This window comes from Salmo trutta, chromosome 19, assembly GCF_901001165.1.
Source record: "Salmo trutta chromosome 19, fSalTru1.1, whole genome shotgun sequence".
Taxonomy (NCBI): domain Eukaryota; kingdom Metazoa; phylum Chordata; class Actinopteri; order Salmoniformes; family Salmonidae; genus Salmo; species Salmo trutta.
The window spans coordinates 7,958,925-7,980,924 of record NC_042975.1 but is presented as its reverse complement, the minus strand read 5'-3'; the positions used below and the strand labels follow the sequence as shown (position 1 = coordinate 7,980,924).

General features: G+C 43.5%; 1 protein-coding gene across 3 annotated transcripts in view; it reads right to left on the bottom strand.

Moving 5' to 3' along the window:
• The window catches only part of LOC115153919 (teneurin-2), a 363,296-nt gene that overhangs the window by 123,942 nt on the left and 217,354 nt on the right, over positions 1-22,000 (bottom strand). The window contains exon 1 of one of the 3 annotated variants that reach the window (XM_029699601.1): positions 4,444-4,796. The exons of the other annotated variants lie outside the window; for them this stretch is intronic. Within the exon in view, the coding sequence (XP_029555461.1) occupies positions 4,444-4,459 (16 nt within the window). The 5' untranslated portion in view covers positions 4,460-4,796. Of the gene's footprint in view, positions 1-4,443; positions 4,797-22,000 lie in introns of those variants that run through there. 3 annotated transcript variants of the gene reach the window in all.

Here is a 22,000-nt window from a genome sequence, read left to right as displayed (position 1 = left end):
GTTCAGGCCCCACTACTCCAGGCTCTAGGATCAGCCCCCACTACTCCAGACTCTAGGATCAGCCCCCACTACTCCAGGCTCTAGGATCAGCCCCCACTACTCCAGGTTCTAGGATCAGCCCCCACTACTTCAGGCTCTAGGATCAGCCCACACTACTCTAGGATCAGCCCCCACTACTCCAGGCTCTAGGATCAGCCCCCACTACTCCAGGCTCTAGGATCAGCCCCCACTACTCCAGGCTCTAGAATCAGCCCCCACTACTCCAGGCTCTAGGATCAGCCCCCACTACTCCAGGCTCTAGAATCAGCCCTCACTACCCCAGGCTCTAGAATCAGCCCCCACTACTCCAGGCTCTAGGATCAGCCCCCACTACTCCAGGCTCTAGGATCAGCCCTCACTACTCCAGGCTCTAGAATCAGCCCCCACTACTCCAGGCTCTAGGATCAGCCCCCACTACTCCAGGCTCTAGGATCAGCACACTGAGGCAAACGGTGCTCGTCTTTGCATCATCTGACCCTGAGGAGCAGCCTGGCCGATGTTGTTCTGCACAGCTCCCCCTACAGAGGCTGTGCCAATACCCTGCTGCAGTGACGCAAATCACAAACGAACATAAATGTGTTAGGCATTGTCTCTTTACGTCCCTCTTATACATACACACACACAGTGACGAACACGTTTGATACATATATACAGGGCTATACTGTACGTCCTGCCCCAATCAGACATACACACGCACACATTGCACTTGACTTAAACACAGGAAAAACACTGCCTTGAAAAACAGAAGTGTGCTCCTTCCTTTGACAGTTGAAGGATAGAGTCAGTGATATACACACTCCAGTATTCATGATAGCTGGTATATATCGAGCCTCTCCAACCGAGGGAATTCATTAACATTTATCCCTTTATGGATCATGTTTTCCTTTCAAGACGATGAAAATGGGATTGCTTAGTCGTTAATTGAGAACCTTAATTACAGTTTTTTTTCCTACACTGTTAATACATTTGTCATAAACCCAGCACTAACTATTCCTCTTTCTGCTAATCCATACACTGATAACACTGAATGCATTTAAGAATTGGTTCAAAAAGCCTATGCACCAGGCCTCCCGAGTGCCGCAGTGGTCTGATTCTAGAGGCGTCACAACAGCTCCGGGTTCAATCCCGGGCTGTGTTGCAGCCAGCCACGACCAGGAGATCCATGAGGCGGCACACAATTGGCCCACCAGCGTCGTCCGGGTTAGGGGAGGGTTTGGCCGTCCGGGATGACCTTGTCCCATCGCGGTCCAGCGGCCGGGCGCATACATGCTGACTACGGTCGCCAGGTGTACGGTGTTTCCGACGACACAATGGTGTGGCTGGTTTCCGGGTTAAGCGAACAGTTTGTCGAGAAGCAGTGCGGCTTGGTGGGGTCATGTTTTGGAGGACACATGGCTCTCGACCTTCACCTCTCCCGAGTCCGTACATGAGTTGCAGCGATGAGACAAGACTGTAACTACCAATTGGTTATAACAAAATTGGGGTAAAAAGCACCACATATAGTCTGATTCTAAGAATATACAGTATTATAATCCTGTGCCGATCACCACATTAACCATGTTTACATCTCAGAAAGATTTATAGTTTGGCTCCCACATAGTGCCTTAAAATATCCAACAATAAACACGCCTTATTTAATAACCTTAACTCTCCCAGCAGCTCTCTCTCTCAGCCAGGACTTGGCATGCGTCAAACTTGGCAGAGGCTTTGAGAAGTGATGCCTCCGTGTGGTGAGGGCACATACCAGAATATATTAGAGTAATGCACTATGAATTGGACCGTCCACCATGTCAATTATTAATGACAGTATCAGCCTCTGAGACATGGACTCTGAGTTGACCTGAAAAGAGGCAGAGAAGGAGAAGGCTAAATCAGTAATGGTGCGTGGGTAAAATCACTGGGAAGCCAAGACAGGAAATAAAAGACATATTACAACCGATGTGTTGTGATAATTGCGTTGTTTGCTCTATAACCTGTTCATTTATATATACAGGCCTAAAGGCTGAGACAATTAGAAGACACAGTGGCAGAATAAATTCAACCACACTTTTGTTTCACCACAAAAACGGAGAGCAACATTTGTCCACAAAACCTATTGTATGTAAAAAAAAAAAAACAGTTACATGACCTTCAGCATGGTCAAACAAGTTAATGTTTCCCACATTTTTGGACTAATAAACAACTATTGATTTAGAACCACGGAGAGTTACCGCAAATCACAAAGAAAACAGGCGCTGCCTCCACTATTCCAGCACCATTTACACTTCAACATTTCTTCATCTAATCGTCTCTGCTTAGTCTAATACAGTGACAACTAAAAGATACCAAAAACGATGTAGTCCAATCAACGTAAGCTAAATATGATGTGGCTGTCCATGGTACTGATTTGTGTGTGTGTGTGTGTGTGTGTGTGTGTGTGTGTGTGTGTGTGTGTTTGTGCAAGTAGAAAAAAAGCATGTTGACTCCTTGTAGAGAAACACCAATGCAATCATCCTCTCTTTCATGTTGCCTAAACGGTCTATGACTCTGTCATAACATACACACTTTTAGTTTTTGTTGTCCTAGGCTACCTGGCTAAAATGCTTGCTAGTAGTCTAACTTCCTTTCATGAGGAATGATGCGCCAGGCCAGCTAGTTAATATTAGCCTTCTAAGTCTAGCTACATGTTGAACTTCCATCCTCTCAGGCTAGAAGCACAATGTATGCATTTATGGTTGGATCAGAATTGCCGTTATAATCATTGGCCAGTATAGAGAATTAAGTAAAAGTCCAAATCCCTATCTCCATCCATGGCTAATTTGGGAAAGGGACAATTTTAGCTAGCTAGCCACCAGAGGTCAACGACACAACGGGATGCAACAATTCAATTTTCTTCTGTCAATGATGTTTGGCTTCAGATGTGATGTGATTGGTGTTAAACTGGATTTGGATTTGGACCATTCACAGCTGAACTCACTGATTGGCTACTATTTTATACATTTGTTATCAAGTGAGGCCAAATGCTCACTGGCTTCCCTTGCATCAATTCTATGGGAGACAATAGCATCAGATAGATGGGCTACACATACAGAGACAGAGCGGTGTTGTTTTGTTTGCTCGGATGCTTTCTCCGGTGAGATACATTCAGTCTCTTGCGAATTGAAGGACATTTATGAAACACAGAGAGATGACCTAAAGTTACAATATTTTGCATGTATTTTTATTATTATTTTTCTTGGACTTATTTTTTGGGGAAGCCTGGCTTGCCTTGGCATCCGTGAATACACGTCACTGTGTTAAATAGGAATATTTCAACACAGCCAGTGTTGAAAACAGTATTAGTACACAGCTAGTCAAGATAAAAATAGAGAGAGAGTGCTAGAACCTTGGAAAGAGAGAAGATGCTAATGAGAATGAGTCTTGTTTTAAAATATCAGGCTCCCAGAATGCATTTATGTACAGGCCAAACAACCGCTGCGGAAATTCTATGTAAAAAAAGTCTCTGCCTAAATCCAAGAAATAAAAAAACATATATTTTTATATTCAAAACACATCACAGGGCATGTCCAAGAATATATGTAGAAGATAGTGCAGTACATGATTAGTAAATCACATTCTCAGAGGTACATGAAAATGGTTACATCCATTTTTCCTGAGACTGAGAATTACTTAAGAACAGTCCGACATTAAAAGGTGGGTTTTTATCTAAAACAATATGATTATTTGTGGAAGAGTGTAGAATAATTTAGCATTTTAAAATGACAACCACTCCCTCTTACTTTGATTGCAATCAGTTGTTCTGGGAGTTTCCCTGGACTCCATTAAATGTTTAAAACCTTTCTGAAAACAAGTTTCATCAGCCACAATCTGCAGATCAACTTAATTAAATCCAAATGCAACCTAATTAAATGCCCTTAGAGTGTATGATGCAACACATCAAGATGCAGTTTATATATTGTATATAGGTAACACAAAATACTTGAATAATGATAAGGTGGATACATTGTTTATGTGATGTAAAATACCCCTGCCACCACACTTTTAAAAAAAAATATCTAAATAATTTGTTATGTATGATATTCTTGCCTTTCTATTAACGGCCAGGTGTTGTCAGATGAAGCCCTAGGCTACTACAGAAACAGATTGCCTACATATCTGATACAAAAGCTACATCCTAAAAAGCAGATGTTGAAATGCATTGATTCCAAAGAGGCTGTCATTATAATGGCAGTCAGAATTCAGTTCCAAAACACTATCACCGGACTGAAATAGGACAACAGACGAACCCCCGGTATGTCAGCCAACTTTAAAACCATATCCAGGGTGGAGGGCGGGGGGAGCGAGATCCACCCGAATATGATTTCAACAGCATCAAAGACGTCGTTGAATGAGCCACACAATATCACTCGATTTTTTTCAGCTTACCTTTGCTTTTCACCATGCTGCAAACTTGGTTTGTGCTCTACTTATCCAAGAGAGCTGGACATTTCTTCCAGCATCGTCCGCCGCTGTTAAAAAGCAGTCGCGTTGTTCTGTGTCCGCGACAGACGCTCACACCAAGACAACACAGCGAAAGGCGCGAAACTGGGGTTGTCAGCGGCGGAGGCGGTAACGGGTAGCTTTGTCTGAGCAACGAATAGACTATAGACATCCAACCTATAGACATCAAAGTATAGACATCCAACCTAAATCCTCAGAGCTATTAAGAGCACTAACATGACCGTGAATTACACGCAGCCAAACTGACAAGAGACAAAGAGGGAGGCAATGGTGTACAGTACAAATGTTGCAGAGGGGCGGGCTGGCGCGTAAAGGTGAGCTCATGGTGTCATTATAGGGAGTGGATTGGTCTCAGCCTCCCGCATGCTCTACTAGATAACTCCTATCTCCCTCTTTACTAGGTAACCTCTTATCTCCCTCTTTACTAGGTAACCTCTTATCTCCCTCTCTCCGTTGCTTTTGCGACAAGTCTCTCAGGGATACATTGAATGCCTTTATGCTCTCGCTATGGGGTCAGGCACATCCTGTTAAGAACATCATGCACCGTCCATCTCCACTCCTACAGCTGTCTCTCTCTCTCTCTCTCTAGTATTCTACAGCTGACGTGGGTAAACTCTGTAGTTGGCATAGACTACTGCAGTTGCACCAGACAGACATGTTTTACATGTTGAGAGTCTGTGTGTGTCATCACATCTTCCTGATTACTTTAAAGTTCATATAACAACCCGTCTGCGTGTATATTAACCTCTTTTAATATTTATTATAGTAGGCTACAATATATTCCTGAATATTACAAAAATGTAGTCGATAAGTAGTTTAATATGCATCTGTGAAACCAGTTGTCTCTGTAGTCCAGAAACATAGTACTCTAAGGTGAATCAGTCCATTGGATACAATTGTAGTTGTTGATGTATAAAAGAAGATTCAAGCCTAGTTCTGGAAACATAATAGCCTATGGGACTGGGAAATACCGGCTGTGCCGAATTATGAAGATCTGTTATTCAGTCACTGTCTATGTGTGTGTATGTGTGTGTGTTTGTGTGTGTGTGTGTGTGTTTGTGTGTGTGTTTGTGTGTGTGTGTGTGTGTTTGTGTGTGTGTTTGTGTGTGTGTGTGTGTTTGTGTGTGTGTGTGTGTGTGTGTGTGTGTGTGTGTGTTTGTGTGTGTGTGTGTGTGTGTGTTGTGTGTGTGTATTTGTGTGTGTGTGTTTGTGTGTGTGTGTGTGTGTTGTGTGTGTGTGTGTGTGTGTGTGTGTGTGTGTGTGTGTGTGTGTGTGTGTGTGTGTGTGTGTGTGTGTGTGTGTGTGTGTGTGTGTGTGTGTGTGTGTTTGTGTGTGCACGCTCATGTGTTTGTCTGAAGGGAGAAAATTTGATTATAAAATCGGCCATGTCCTTTGTTTTATCTTTAGCCCACAAGAGGCTAACAAAAAGGACACTTTTAATTTTTGTTTAACTAGGCAAGTCAGTTAAGAACAAATTCTTATTTACATTGACAGCCTAGGAACAGTGGGTTAACTGCCTTGTTCAGGGGGCAGAACAACAGATTTTTACCTTGTCAGCTCTGGGATTCAATCTAGCAACCTTTCAGTTACTGGCCCAACGCTCTAACCACTAGGCTATCTGCCCCCCCTACACTCTAACCACTAGGCTACCTGCCCCCCTACACTCTAACCACTAGACTACCTACCCCCCTACACTCTAACCACTAGACTACCTGCCCCCCCCTACACTCTAACCACTAGGCTACCTACCACCCCTACACTCTAACCACTAGGCTACCTGCCCCCCTACACTCTAACCACTAGGCTACCTGCCGCCCCTACACTCTAACCACTAGGCTACCTGCCCCCCTACACTCTAACCACTAGACTACCTACCACCCCTACACTCTAACCACTAGACTACCTACCACCCCTACACTCTAACCACTAGACTACCTACCACCCCTACACTTTAACCACTAGACTACCTGCCCCCCCACCCCTACACTCTAACCACTAGACTACCTACCACCCCTACACTCTAACCACTAGACTACCTGCCCCCCCCTACACTCTAACCACTAGGCTACCTGCCCCCCTACACTCTAACCACTAGGCTACCTGCCGCCCCTACACTCTAACCACTAGGCTACCTGCCGCCCCTACACTCTAACCACTAGGCTACCTACCCCCCCTACACTCTAAACACTAGGCTACCTGCCGCCCCTACACTCTAACCACTAGGCTACCTACCACCCCTACACTCTAACCACTAGGCTACCTGCCCCCCTACACTCTAACCACTAGACTACCTACCACCCCTACACTCTAACCACTAGGCTACCTACCCCTCCCTACACTCTAACCACTAGACTACCTACCCCCCCTACACTGTAAACACTAGGCTACCTGCCCCCCCTACACTCTAACCACTAGGCTACCTGCCCCCCCTACACTCTAACCACTAGGCTACCTGCCGCCCTACACTCTAACCACTAGGCTACCTGCCGCCCCTACACTCTAACCACTAGACTACCTGCCCCCCCCTACACTCTAACCACTAGGCTACCTACCCCCCTACACTCTAACCACTAGACTACCTACCCCCCCTACACTCTAACCACTAGACTACCTACCACCCCTACAATCTAACCACTAGACTACCTACCACCCCTACACTCTAACCACTAGACTACCTGCCCCCCCCCCCACACTCTAACCACTAGACGACCTGCCGCCCCTACACTCTAACCACTAGGCTACCTGCCACCCCTACACTCTAACCACTAGACTACCTGCCGCCCCCTACACTCTAACCACTAGACTACCTGCCCCCCCCCACACTCTAACCACTAGACTACCTGCCCCCCCCCACACTCTAACCACTAGACTACCTACCACCCCTACACTCTAACCACTAGGCTACCTGCCGCCCTACACTCTAACCACTAGGCTACCTGCCTCCCCTACACTCTAACCACTAGACTACCTGCCGCCCCCTACACTCTAACCTCTAGACTACCTGCCACCCCTACACTCTAACCACTAGACTACCTGCCACCCCTACACTCTAACCACTAGGCTACCTGCCGCCCTACACTCTAACCACTAGGCTACCTGCCCCCCTACACTCTAACCACTAGGCTACCTGCCGCCCCTACACTCTAACCACTAGACTACCTGCCCCCCTACACTCTAACCACTAGGCTACCTGCCCCCCCCTACACTCTAACCACTAGGCTACCTGCCGCCCCTACACTCTAACCACTAGACTACCTACCCCTCCCTACACTCTAACCACTAGACTACCTGCCCCCCTACACTCTAACCACTAGGCTACCTGCCCCCCCTACACTCTAACCACTAGGCTACCTGCCGCCCCCTACACTCTAACCACTAGGCTACCTGCCCCCCTACACTCTAACCACTAGGCTACCTGCCGCCCCTACACTCTAACCACTAGACTACCTGCCCCCCTACACTCTAACCACTAGGCTACCTGCCACCCCTACACTCTAACCAATAGGCTACCTGCCGCCCCACTTACTCTATAAGCACAGTACCGCTTTGCTTCCACAGGTTTCAGCAGCTCTGCGTTATGAGGTGAGGAAATGTCAATAAATCAGCTACTCTTTTATAGATTCCTTTCCCTTAATATTTATCGTAACACTGAGCATAGAGCATCAACCCACAGTTAAGCAGAAGTGGTCATTCTAATTAGTTCTAATTCAAAAACAAACTGTCTCTCCTGAACCTGTGTTTCTGGCCAGCCCTGTTGACTGTGCGGCAACACCTTGACTGCTTCCAGGAGCCTTGCTATTGTACAATGACACTACAAAGCGCCAGCGCTTCCCACGCACAGGCATCCGTCCTCATTACCCGCAGCAGGTCTCGACTGCCAGAGCTCACAAAGGGTGCCGTGGCGCAGAAACCCGGCTGTGCCACAGAAAAACACCGGCACCGGAGAGTTAGGGTGAAAACAGAACAATAGTAGGTTCTGAGAGAGAGAGAGAGAGAGAGAAAGAGAAAGAGAAAGAGAGAGAGAAATAGAGGGAGAAAGAGAGGGAGAAAGACAGGGAGAAAGAGAGGGAGAGAGAAATAGAGGGAGAAATAGAGGGAGAAAGAGAGGGAGAAAGAGAGAGAAAGAGAGGGAGAGAGAAAGAGAGAAATAGAGGGAGAAAGAGAGGGAGAAAGAGAGGGAGAAATAGAGGGAGAAAGAGAGGGAGATAAGATATGGAGGCAGTGCTCTGCCCTTTGTTGTTTCCCTGACAGCAAACAAACATGGAAATTGGGGATAAAAATGGATGAAAATGCATCCTAGAGGCTCCAAACCCTGAACCCCGCTGCACTACACAGCACTGCACTGCACTACGCTACACTACGCAACACTCTACAGCCTTACAGAGCTAAAAAAAAATGGAGGCATGCCTTTGTTTAGCTGCTACTATTCAAAACTGCAGGTATGCATTGCAGACTGTACAGTAATGTTACATGTCTCCCAATAACAAAGGCAAAGTTAGACTACACACACACACACACACACACACACACACACAAAGTGACACCTAATACATTGCGGGCTCCCTCCTGAGATTGTGTGGCCCTGCTAAAACATGCTTTGACTCCCAATTTTCCCCTGTGCCCATTAGAGGTGAGAGGTAGCCTTTCTCCTCTCACAGCACACGGTCTTAAATGAGAGAAATTGGAAGAGCCCAGCCCAACTCAATGGGTTTCCTTCACACTTAGCTGTCAAGGCTCACTCCATGCACACAGCAACAAACAGTTTAACCTTAGCCTAAAAATAACAGGACACACACACACACACACACACGCACACGCGCACACAGCGAAACACAAACCCAAGAGGGCCATTTATCAAAAAATGCCATAAAATCCATTTCAATTCTATTAGAATCCGCTGCAATATGATACTGTACATACACGGCAGTCCAATTTCTCCCAGCACTTCTAACTCCCCCGATTGCCAGCATGAACCACTCCATAACTCCACTCTGTGTTGGAGTCTTTCCCCCATATAGCTGAAGTACTCCAAATCGGGACTAAGTAGATCGTAGAATATTTCAACTACCCTCTCTGGCCCCGTTTAAACATACATATCAATAGTTCCAAAGGCAGAAAAGCTGAGGATTGATTTGCACAACAAGCAATTTGTTGATGCAAACGACTTTAGAAAGCAATTAAGCATCTCCCTCCCTCCATACATATTCATTTTATTTTTTTATTTTTTTTATTCTCTCTCGTAGGGATGTTTAATCATGAGCACTTTTAATCAGGTAGGCTGGCAGACAGGTCTCGATCACCATCATTTATAAATTAGAAATGATGACAAAGGCCCACATTTGTTTCAATCAGAGTGGAACAATGCCTTGTGTTACTTCCAAATTGATTTAAGGGTGCTCAGCTTTTCACTGGGAGAAAGTTGGTCCCACATTATGTAAAATTAATTTCTTGACGTGAGTTTGTGCCTCCTGGGGAACAGGGCTGTTTGAGGAGGAGCAGTCACTGGAACCAGAACATTGCCCACACTAATGAACCTCTCAGGTGTTTACAGGATCCTGCGATGGGAAGGAGAACGATGGGAAATTAACAAACAGAGTAAAGCACAGCAGGTACACTGGAGTAAATGCAGGCGCAATAACACCATGGCTCTGTAAAGACTTCTATCTCAATTCCAGTCAGTTCATAGGAGTGCATTGCTTTCTGAACAAGTTTCATGTCCAATTCAACTGACAGAAATTGAAAAGGAATGGACCAAAACCCTCCTGTACAGATTGCTGTAGTGCTGCTGCTAGGCTACATGCCCTTCCAAATGCATTTCATTTGTCTCTATACTAAATTAGAGCGAGGCGACAGTACAGAATGCCAGCTTTTATTTGTGGTATTGTCATACAAATCTCTGTGTTTCCAATAGGATTCTGTTCAGCAGCAGGGGGGGTTAACCTCCCCACTAGCCATGATTGGCTGAGATAATGAGTGGGCTGGACATGCCGAGAGATGAGTTCGGATTGGTCTGCCATATAGAAGACTTTTGACTATTTGAGCTGGAAAGTCCAATCCTGTCGAACGCTTCTTTTTAAAAAAAATTTAGCTGCATAAGTGTTGCTCTCCACTTTCTGGAGGCCCGAGTTTTGAAATCAGTGGAATTAGAGTATGATAGCTAAGGAGATGGGTTTATGTCTTCAAACGAAGGGCATTTGTGGCATGGATCCGTGACAGGGAGACGCGTGCACCATGCATGATGATGTAAGATAGTCTAGCTAGCTACATTTTCAGATATTACATGTTTCTAATTTTGACAGAAAGTTGTTTCATTTCAAGCTAAAGTGTCCCTAGCTAACGTTAGGTGGCTGGCTCGTTAGCTAACGTGACGTGACGTGTGTGATCTTACATGTTGTTTACCTAGCTAGGTTAATTGTTTAGCTAGCTAGCTAGCTACATGTCTTAAGCTAAAGTGTACAACACCCGTTGAATATGGCCGGTGTCAGTAAACGTTGGCAAAAAAACATAATGAAATTGTTGCCAGCAGAGCTGGTTAGGCTGTTTTCATGTTATCCAGAGGTAAACAAATCTTTGGCCAGAGCGTCAAGTGTGCGCTCTGAATGCAAGGAGATGGATGGGGCTAAAGCTTAAGAGGGTGTGGACGATGCTGAATGGGTGTAGACAAAGAAGAGCTCTCTCACCGAAACACTAAATTACCCTTTTCTCAAAAGTGAGTTTACAAGTGTATCAACTTTCAAAGCAGAATTTCTTTCCCACTGTTCCTCAACAATGTAGTGTATGATATACAATTTTGTAGCTCTGAGTCTCTACCTTTATCCAATGTAAAAAAACACAATTTCAAATTTTGCTACATAAGACCAAATCCAGGTGGGGAGTCACAATTTGCCATAGCTTATTCCTTGTTCTTTATGCCATCCGAGTGACTCAAACATAACAAAATCAATGCCATGCTATTTTGGGGGATTTTAGATTCTCCCTGATGGTCTAATTTTTAATTTGGTGATTGTTCGTTCTAAAGGATGAACCCTTATCTTGTCTAAATACTTTATATGTGGTTTGAGTAATTTCAGGTTACACTGAAAACATTTTACCATATTTTTTTAATACTTTTTTTGTTTGTTGCCATGGCCGACCACGATTTAGCAGCGGTGGTGTGCCGCGGCTACTCAATGCATATATGGGAAACACTGTCTGTTTTTCCGTTTAGAAATACAAGCACTTTATGTATCTAGTCCCTCCATTTGAAGAAGTCCTAAGTATTTGGACAAATTCACTTATATTATATTAAAGTAGTCAAAAGTTTCGTTTTTGGTCCCATATTCCGAGCACTTAATCACTAGGATACATCAAGCTTGTGACTCCGCAAACTTGTCGGATGCATTTGCGGTTTGTTTTGGTTGTGTTTTGGATTATGCTTTCCCAATAGGAAATTAATGGTGAATAATGTCTTGTGCCATTTTGGAGTCACTTTTATTGTAAGTAAGAATAGAAGATGTTTCTGAACACTTCTACGTTCATGTGGATGGTAACATGATTATGGATAATCATGAATGAATTGTGAATAATGATGAGTGAGAAGGTTACAGAGTCACCAAGATCATATCCCCCCCCCCAAATGCTAACCTCCCGTTATTGGTAATGGTGAGAGGTTAGTATGTTTTGTTGTGGCCTCTGAACGGCATCACTCGTGATTATTCAGCATTTTTCTTCATCACAGTTTGGTCAGGATTAAGTTGGCTTCAGAAACATCTTAGTTGCTTGCATATAAATAACATTACTCCAGTCATAATTTACCATTCAGTTAGTATTGAACAGAACATAACCCAAAACACTACCAAAACAAATTGCCAATCCATTCAAATGCATATGACTTCTTCACATGGGTGGGGGGGTCTAGATACATTTACATTTACATTTCAGTCATTTAGCAGACGCTCTTATCCAGAGCGACTTACAGTAGTGAATGCATACATTTCATACATTTCATAAAAAAAATTTCTTCTGTGCTTTCATTTCTAAATGCTTTCATTTCTAAATGATAAATGATAAACCAGATATGAAAATACCCTCCAATAAAAGGTGACATTCTGTATGAAACATTTGATCTCAAGTCCAAAATTCGGAAGTGCAGAGCCACATTTTAAATGTTAGCTTCACTTGTCCAGATACATATGGAAGGTCATGTATGGGGAGACTCTCCTCTCTCTGTCATTGTCACTCCAGGACACACACATACACGAGACCATCATTAACCTTGCTGCATATGGGATCAACCCCTTGGAAATTTGTATAACGCTGCTACATCTAATTCTGCTTAATTGCTTTAATCCTTAAGAGTATTGACGACACCCGTGCGTCAATCCAAGTAACATAATAAAAACAATTCCGTCACTTTAAACTAGTGATGTCTGGGTTTTTGCATGGGCTGCGTCTCAATCCACCGCATCTGCCTATGTCACCCTTCCGCATATGCCTATGTCGCCCTTCCGCATCTGCTTATGTCGCCCTTCCGCATCTGCCTATGTCGCCCTTCCGCATCTGCCTATGTCGCCCTTCCGTATCTGCCTATGTCGCCCTTCCGCATCTGCTTATGTCGCCCTTCCGCATCTGCCTATGTCGCCCTTCCGCATCTGCCTATGTCGCCCTTCCGTATCTGCCTATGTCGCCCTTCCGTGTCTGCCTATGTCGCCCTTCCGCATCTGCGGTGGAAGGTGGCCCGAGCTACATCCCGAAAAAAAAGTTTTCTCAAGAAGTGTCTAAACGATTTGACCTAGAAACTAATATGACCGTTTTGCTCTACGACCCCCACAAGTGTCATGGGACTCGTCTGAAGTCGGTAACGCTGATGTCTGTAGTGACCAAACCCACTGTGGAAAGGGGAGGCTCTCACGAACACGATGGTGTTCTACGTTTTTCTCTACGACCCCCTCAAGTGTCATCTGAACGTAACCCATAAAAATAAATGTATAAAATATGGAGGTTGTTTTGTGCCAACAAAAATAAAGGGTTAAATATGTGTAAAAATGTTTTAGCTTAGTAGACACCACCCCAATGGCTTAGACTTTTAGAGGTTAACGAATTAACCAGGGCATTACATTTTTATTTTGTTAAATAAGGGCAAAGGATCCTGAGCCGTGATTTAAATTCTTCACTGTTCAGTTTTTCACAAAGCCATTGGACAACTGGCCATTTTGATTAAAAACGTATCTGTAATGTAAAATTAATTTTCAGGGATATGCAACAGAACAGTTAGCAATTTTTATTTTTTTTATCTTGTGCCAGTCTGTCCTCTACTGCGTCTTGCCCTCCTTGTGGGAGTCTGTTTTAATATACTGGTGGGCTCGGTCATGCTCAGTGTTCTCTCTGCAACACACTCGACCTTACAGAATGTGTGTCTGTCAAAACAGCACTGCTGGGTATTCTCCACAGAGAGAGCCTTTGAAAGTGCACCAGATCCATCCTCCCTATTACTTCCCTCAGTAGGAAGTGGAGGAGAAGGAAGTCGGAGCAGTGTCAGCAAGTGGTTTGTTCGCATTTCCTCCGAAACCTATCCTCACAGGTGTGTCAGTCTGTGTTCAAATTCTCGCTATCTGCCTCACTCTACTTTGCTTCTGTGTCGCGCGCTGTACCATTTACTGTCGGTGAGATTTGTTTGTTTCCATTTCACCTGCATGTGGAGTCATTTCCCTCTTTCAGCCCCCTGCAACGCAAAACTTCCTCGCTGTGTGAACTGCTCCCCAATCAAATGTCACAGGAAAGTCTCAGCAGTGAGATTTGCCCCCTCTCCCTTTTAAATGGAATATTTCCACAATGCTGGGCATCGGACAAACTGATTTAATTTGGTTTCTAGCTGTTCGTCCCTTATGAAGTCTCAATGCAATCATCAGCAATGTTTCAGTAAACACCAGCACCGGTCTGATAGCACACAACAGTCAAGTAAAAATATGTACACTATCGTTCAAAAGTTTGGGTTCACTTAGAAATGTCCTTGTTTTGAAAGAAAAGCAATTTTTTTTGGTCCATTAAAAGTACATAAAATTGATCAGAAATACAGTGTAGACTTTGTTCATGTTGTAAATGACTATTGTAGCTGAAAACGGCAGATTTTTTTATGGAATATCTACATAGGCGTACAGAGGCCCATTATCAGCAACCATTACTCCTGTGTTCCAATGGCACGTTGTGTTAGCTAATCCAAGTTTATCATTTTAAAAGGCTAATTGATCGTTAGAAAACCCTTTTGCAATTTTGTTAGCACAGCTGAAAACTGTTTTTCTGATTAAAGAAGCAATAAAACTGGCTTTCTTTAGACTAGTTGAGTATCTGGAGCATCAGCATTTTATTGGTTCGATTACAGGCTCAAAATGGCCAGAAACAAATAACTTTCTTCTGAAACCTGTCAGTGTATTCTTGTTCTGAGAAATGAAGATTATTTCATGCGAGACATTGCCAAGAAACTGAAGATCTCGTACATCGCTGTGTACTACTCCCTTCACAGAACAGCTCAACCTGGCTCTAACCAGAATAGAACGTGGAGTGGGAGGCCCCGGTGCACAACTGAGCAAGAGGACAAGTACATTAGAGTGTCTAGTTTGAGAAACAGAAGCCTCACAAGTCCTCAACTGGCAGCTTCATTAAATAGTACCCGCAAAACACCAGTCTCAACGTTAACAGTGAAGAGGTGTCTCCAGGATGCTGGCCTTCTAGACAGAGTTTCAAAGAAAAAGCCATACCTCAGACTAAAATCTTAAGATGGGCAAAAGAACACAGACACTGGACATTGGAACTCTGCCTAGAAGGCCAGCATCCCGGAGTCGCCTCTTCACTGTTGACGTTGAGACTGGTGGTAGACTGACGATTTTCAGAAGAAAGTTCTCTGTGTCTAACCATTTTGAGCCTGTAATCGAACCCACAAATGCTCATGCTCCAGATACTCAACTAGTCTAAAGAAGGCCAGTTTTATTGCTTCTTTAAGCAGAAAAACAGTTTCAGCTGTGCTAACATAATTGCAAAAGGGTTTTCTAATGATCAATTAGCCTTTTAAAATGATAAACTTGGATTAGCTAACACAACGTGCCATTGGAACACAGGAGTGATGGTTGCTGATAATGGGCCTCTGTACGCCTATGTAAATATACCATTACAAATCTGCCGTTTCCAGCTACAATAGTCATTTACAACATTAATAATGTCGACACTGTATTTCTGACCAATTTGAAGTTATTTTAATGGAACAAAAATGTCCCTTTCTTTCAAAAACTAGGACATTTCTAAGTGACCCCAAACCTTTGAACTGTAGTGTACATTTGTGTGTATTCAGGCTGCATTAGTGTAGCTGTTATTATACAAAACATATGTAATCACAACCACAGGCCATGGAGGCCAGACCACCACTGAATAGGAAATGCTTGTGCCCGCCCTCTAGTTAAAACTTGTCAGGAATAGAGAAGAAGAATTGATGCAGGTGTGACTTCAGTCAATACTATGAGTTCCTCTGTGCCAGGGGAATATGGCTCCAGTCCTGCAGGCCTGCTGCTTTCATTGTTTCACCTTTCAATCAGCAAAAATGATAAGGCCTGGGAAACCAGGTTAGATTACCATCCAATCAATGCCTGTCACTGATCAATTATGTGCCGAGGCTAAAGAAAAACCAGCAGACATATCTGTCTTACTGAAGTGGAGTTTGTATAATCCTGTTCCATGTCACTGCCAATACATGTGGTATAAACATCCAAGGCGGTATGAGGGAGGGTTGGTAGCAGAAGGAGAGACGAAGCTGCAGTAAGCCAATGTGAAGATTTAATTGCTTGCTTTCCCAATATCATCATACTCGCACTCAGAGAGCCCAGATTTTTCCTCAAAGTATCTGTCCCTGTTCATTAAATTTCACTTAGCAGCTAAGCACCATCAGAGGCGGAGCCAGTGAATCATGACCTTCCATCTGGAGAAGAGCGAAGCAGCGGGAGGCTTCGCCCAGTCACTCAGGCGGACGGCCAGTCCCTGAGCTTATTAGGAGAGGAAAAGAGAGGGAGGCTCAAAGGAGAAATGGAGGTGCAGGCTGACAGAAAGCCCAGGAGACAGTGACGGGAACAGGGAATAGGGGTTTGTGTGTGCTATACTGACTGAACCACTGAGAATGTGAGTGTGCAGATCTCAGAGTAGCCAGTGGTCTTTTCAGAGTGAGGACCTAGGCAGCAGGAGGCATGCTAAAATGTAGGTGGGTAGTTGACTTGGTGCATCTTTGTTTTTTCCATAATGGCAAACACAAATATAACTTAATTTTAAAAATTGTAAACATTTTGAGATAATAAAAAATATTCTTAAAAGCTTTTTTAAAAAAATTTTATGAGTAAATTCATGAGCCGTATTATTTGTTTCCTTACCATTCTGAACAGAACGTGGTAGTTGTCCGATGGCGTGACTGTCCCAGGTAAGGTTGTGGAACTTTTAACTTAGGTTAATAAATGAAAACAGTCCATTCGTGAAATGTTCAAATAGTTCTGATTGCTGCCAGAGGGACTTGGGAATTTGGTTGTAACGGCTTCACTTCAGGTGTGGAATGTAGGTTTAACAAATACATTTATATATATATATATATATATATATATATATATATATATATATATATATATATATATATACTCACACACACTGAGTATACAAAGCATTATGAACACCTGCTCATTCCACGACAAACTGACCAGGTGAATCCAGGTGAAAGCTATGATCCCTTATTGATGTCACTTCGTAAATCCACTTCCATCAGTGTAGATTATTATTGATTTATTGATTTTTATTTTTAAATGGTCATTTAGCAGACACTCTTATCCAGAGTGACTTACACTAGGGGGTATACATGTCGGTAGTTTAGTTTTTTTATACTGGTCCCCCGTGGGAAGGGGTGGAAACAGGTTAAAGAAGGATTTTTATGCCTTGAGACAATTGAGACATGGATTGTGTATGTGTGCCATTCAGAGGGTGAATGGGCAAGACAAAAGATTTAAGTGCCTTTGAATGGGTTATGATAGTAGGTGCCAGATGTACCGGTTTGTGTCGACAATATGGGCCAGCATCCCTGTGGAAGGCTGTCCTTTTTCTGAGGGCAAAAGGGGGTGCAACTCAATAGTAGGAAGGTGTTCTTAATGTTTTGTACACTCAGTGTATATACACAGTTTACATACAGTTGCGGCTAAATATATTGGCATCCTTGCACTTTTCTTAAATATGTCCCTATTTCTTCTAAAATAAGAATAAAATAACTTTTGTTCACCTTGTAATTGATTTTCAACTTTGCAGAACCAATTTTATTTTTGTAAATTTAAGCTTACAATTTTAATTTATAAAATAAAGACAAATGGCTGAGCTGAAAACAGAAGTTGGCAGAGGGCACCCCTCAAACATTGAAAAATCAGAGCAGTTTGCTGCTGAAGAGTGGGACAAATTGATGGTACAAAGGTGCAGGAAGCTCATGGATGGTTACAAAACGCCTTTGTTGGTAGTTATCTTGGCCAAAGGCCGTGCAACCAAGTACTAGCTCCAGAGAGGAAATCATTTGGTCTATGCCATTTGTCTTTCTGCAATGTTGAAAATCCAATTACAAGGTGTGGTGACCAATTATAAAATGTATTTTAGAAGAAGTAGTGAATTACTTAAGAAAAGGGCGCCATTATATTTGGCCGTAACTGCATATTTTTTTTTTCCACTTTGTTTTGCAAGAAAGGCATAAAAATGAAAAAACAAATGGCAACAATAAGTCAACTTGAGCCATCTGTTTCCAACTATGATGGAAAGAGATGGTTATACAAACAAGAGAAAACAGAAAAGACTATTCTTCTTTTGTATCTATCCTGTTGCCTAATAACTTTACCCCTACCAATATGTACATGTCTTACTTAATTACCTCGTAACCCCTGCACATCAACTCGGCACTGGTACCCTGTGTATATAGCCAAGTTATCGTTACTCAATGACTTGGTACTGGTACCCTGTGTATATAGCCAAGTTATCGTTACTCATTGACTTGGTACTGGTCCCTTGTATATATAGCCAAGTTATCGTTACTCAATAACTTGGTACTGGTCCCTTGTATATATAGCCAAGTTATCGTTACTCAATGACTTGGTACTGGTACCCCGTGTATATAGCCAAGTTATCGTTACTCAATAACTTGGTACTGGTCCCCTGTGTATATAGCCAAGTTATCGTTACTCAATAACTTGGTACTGGTCCCCTGTGTATATAGCCAAGTTATCGTTACTCAATAACTTGGTACTGATCCCCTGTGTATATAGCCAAGTTATCGTTACTCAATAACTTGGTACTGGTACCCTGTGTATATAGCCAAGTTATCGTTACTCATTGACTTGGTACTGGTCCCTTGTATATATAGCCAAGTTATCGTTACTCAATAACTTGGTACTGGTCCCTTGTATATATAGCCAAGTTATCGTTACTCAATGACTTGGTACTGGTACCCCGTGTATATAGCCAAGTTATCGTTACTCAATAACTTGGTACTGGTCCCCTGTGTATATAGCCAAGTTATCGTTACTCAATAACTTGGTACTGGTCCCCTGTGTATATAGCCAAGTTATCGTTACTCAATAACTTGGTACTGATCCCCTGTGTATATAGCCAAGTTATCGTTACTCAATGACTTGGTACTGATCCCCTGTGTATATAGCCAAGTTATCGTTACTCAATAACTTGGTACTGGTCCCCTGTGTATATAGCCAAGTTATCGTTACTCAATGACTTGGTACTGGTCCCCTGTGTATATAGCCAAGTTATCGTTACTCAATAACTTGGTACTGGTCCCCTGTGTATATAGCCAAGTTATCGTTACTCAATAACTTGGTACTGGTCCCCTGTGTATATAGCCAAGTTATTGTTACTCAATAACTTGGTACTGGTCCCCTGTGTATATAGCCAAGTTATTGTTACTCAATAACTTGGTACTGGTCCCCTGTGTATATAGCCAAGTTATTGTTACTCATTGTGTTTATTCCTTGTGTTCAAATTTTTTTCTATTATTATTATTTTATGTTATTCTGCATTGTTGGGAAGGGCCCGTAAGTAAGCATTTCACTGTTAGTCCACAGCTGTTGTTAATGAAGCATGTGAGAATTAATTATTTGAATTGCCAACAATATCTGTTTGGTTCTTCTATGATCACAGAAAGGTATTGCATTTTCATGTAATTCTTTCCTTGTACCTAAAAGTTCCACACAGTTTCCCGTATCCTTTATATAAAAGCACCACATTGAATCTTGACCATGCAACTGCAATGTGTAAAGCAGAATTGTCATTGACAGTTTGTACAGTGCCATATATCAAAGAGGAATTGGATTATTCTCAGCTAACCAGTCTGGACAGAGATGTGTGTGATTAACCTAAAGACTGCTCTTGTCCAAGGAGCTTTTTCTGCATGGATCACCCACCCCAATGTCATTAAAAGCAGTGAGTCACCAAGCTCACCTGCACTATGCTGCTGCTGCCAGCTGTTTAATAAAGTGCTGATTGGATTACCTTCCCTCTAACAAAATAATTTAATCAGGGACACAAAGCATGAGGATGCCATGGTCCTCCAGGACAACTAATGTCAACCTCTGGTCTAAAAAGTCAATACCTGGAAGCTTTTATTGAGTACTCTTACTTAACAGATGAATGTCCGCGCTGCCATTTTGGATGCAGGATCACAGAGTGGAGCCAGTTAAGATATAGACCAGGGTATGCGGACAGCGTCATGGTCAGCCTGAACACACACACTCTCTCTCTCTCTCTCTCTCTCTCTCTCTCTCTCTCTCTCTCTCTCTCTCTCTCTCTCTCTCTCTCTCTCTCTCTCTCTCTCTCTCTCCCGTTGGATATTCAACCTGAAAAACCCTTCAACAGTTTTCCTAATCTCAGTCACTTCACCAGCAATAAAGTGTACTGAAATACCTCTGTTATGTAAAAATATGCAGATACTGTGTGAGCCACTGTTCCACATCAACATACAAATCTCAAACCAATCAGAGCTAAACCCACACGTTTCCATGCCCTGCTAAGATGACTTATTCAATCACTGTAAAGTGATTTAAATAATGCAATACACATTATAGCACCATTAAAGTCATGTATTTACTTCTTCAGTATTTCTTTGGAAATGCTTCCTGTTTCATACAAACAAATGCGAGAGCAACAACTGCCAGAACACCAGAGCTTCTGCCTTTCAGGTCTAGCCGACAGCTTTGAAACTTCGCAGGACCGTGTTCCAAGTTCCCCTGCTGCCTGGTTGCCCAGGGACAGTATCCCAAGTTCCCATGCTGCCCCGTCGCCCAGGGACTGTGTCCCAAGTTCCCATGCTGCCCTGTTGCCCCAGGGACTGTGTCCCAAGTTCCCATGCTTCCCCCGTCACCCAGGGACTGTGTCCCAAGTTCCCATGCAGCCCTGTTGCACCAGAAACTGTGTCCGAAGTTCCCATGCTTCCCCCGTCACCCAGGGACTGTGTCCCAAGTTCCCATGCTTCCCCCGTCACCCAGGGACTGTGTCCCAAGTTCCAATGCAGCCCTGTTGCCCCAGAGACTGTGTCCCAAGTTCCCATGCAGCCCTGTTGCCCCAAAGACTGTGTCCGAAGTTCCCATGCTTCCCCCGTCACCCAGGGACTGTGTCCCAAGTTCCCATGCTTCCCCCGTCACCCAGGGTCTGCGTCCCAAGTTCCCATGCTTCCCCCGTCACCCAGAGACTGTGTCCCAAGTTCCCATGCAGCCCTGTTGCCCCAAAGACTGTGTCCCAAGTTCCAATGCTTCCCCCATCACCCAGGGACTGTGTCCCAAGTTCCTATGCTTCCCCCGTCACCCAGGGAAGGAAAGTGAACCGGGAGATCAGAGACAGGATCAGAATAATCCGATTACTGCCACTGCTCTGCCAGAGTCCTGCTCCTGTTTCATCCCATTATAGAAATATGTCTGAGTACTGGATCCTCTTTCTACAGCAATTACAAAACCTTTAGAGACGTAAAAGGCCCATTTCTTAATGGCAAACGCCATCCATCAACATTTAGTCTCCTGAATGAGAGAGTGGTTTGTTGTTGTTCCCTGCTTTCTCACATTTGTAAACTTTGTGGTTTATTTCATTAACAGTAATATTTTCTTTCTAATGGATTTTTACATAGTTCTTTTTTTCTTTTCTTCCATCAACACATGCATACACACCAATACAAACCCTACAATAGATCACATATGAAAGCATTCCAGGTTTAGTGGCTTACACAACACAACAGATCAACATGTCTCAAACCCTATGCTTTCCTCAACATATTTTCACATGATTTGTAATAAATCTCTTCTGGATGGAAAGGAGTGGAGTGTCAGGATCTAAAGTGTCTCGGCCCAAAGCGTCGATAGAAGAGGGGAAGAGAGGGATAGATGGTGGAGGGGAGAGAGGGATAGATGGTGGAGGGGAGAGAGGGATAGATGGTGGAGGGGAGAGAGGGATAGATGGT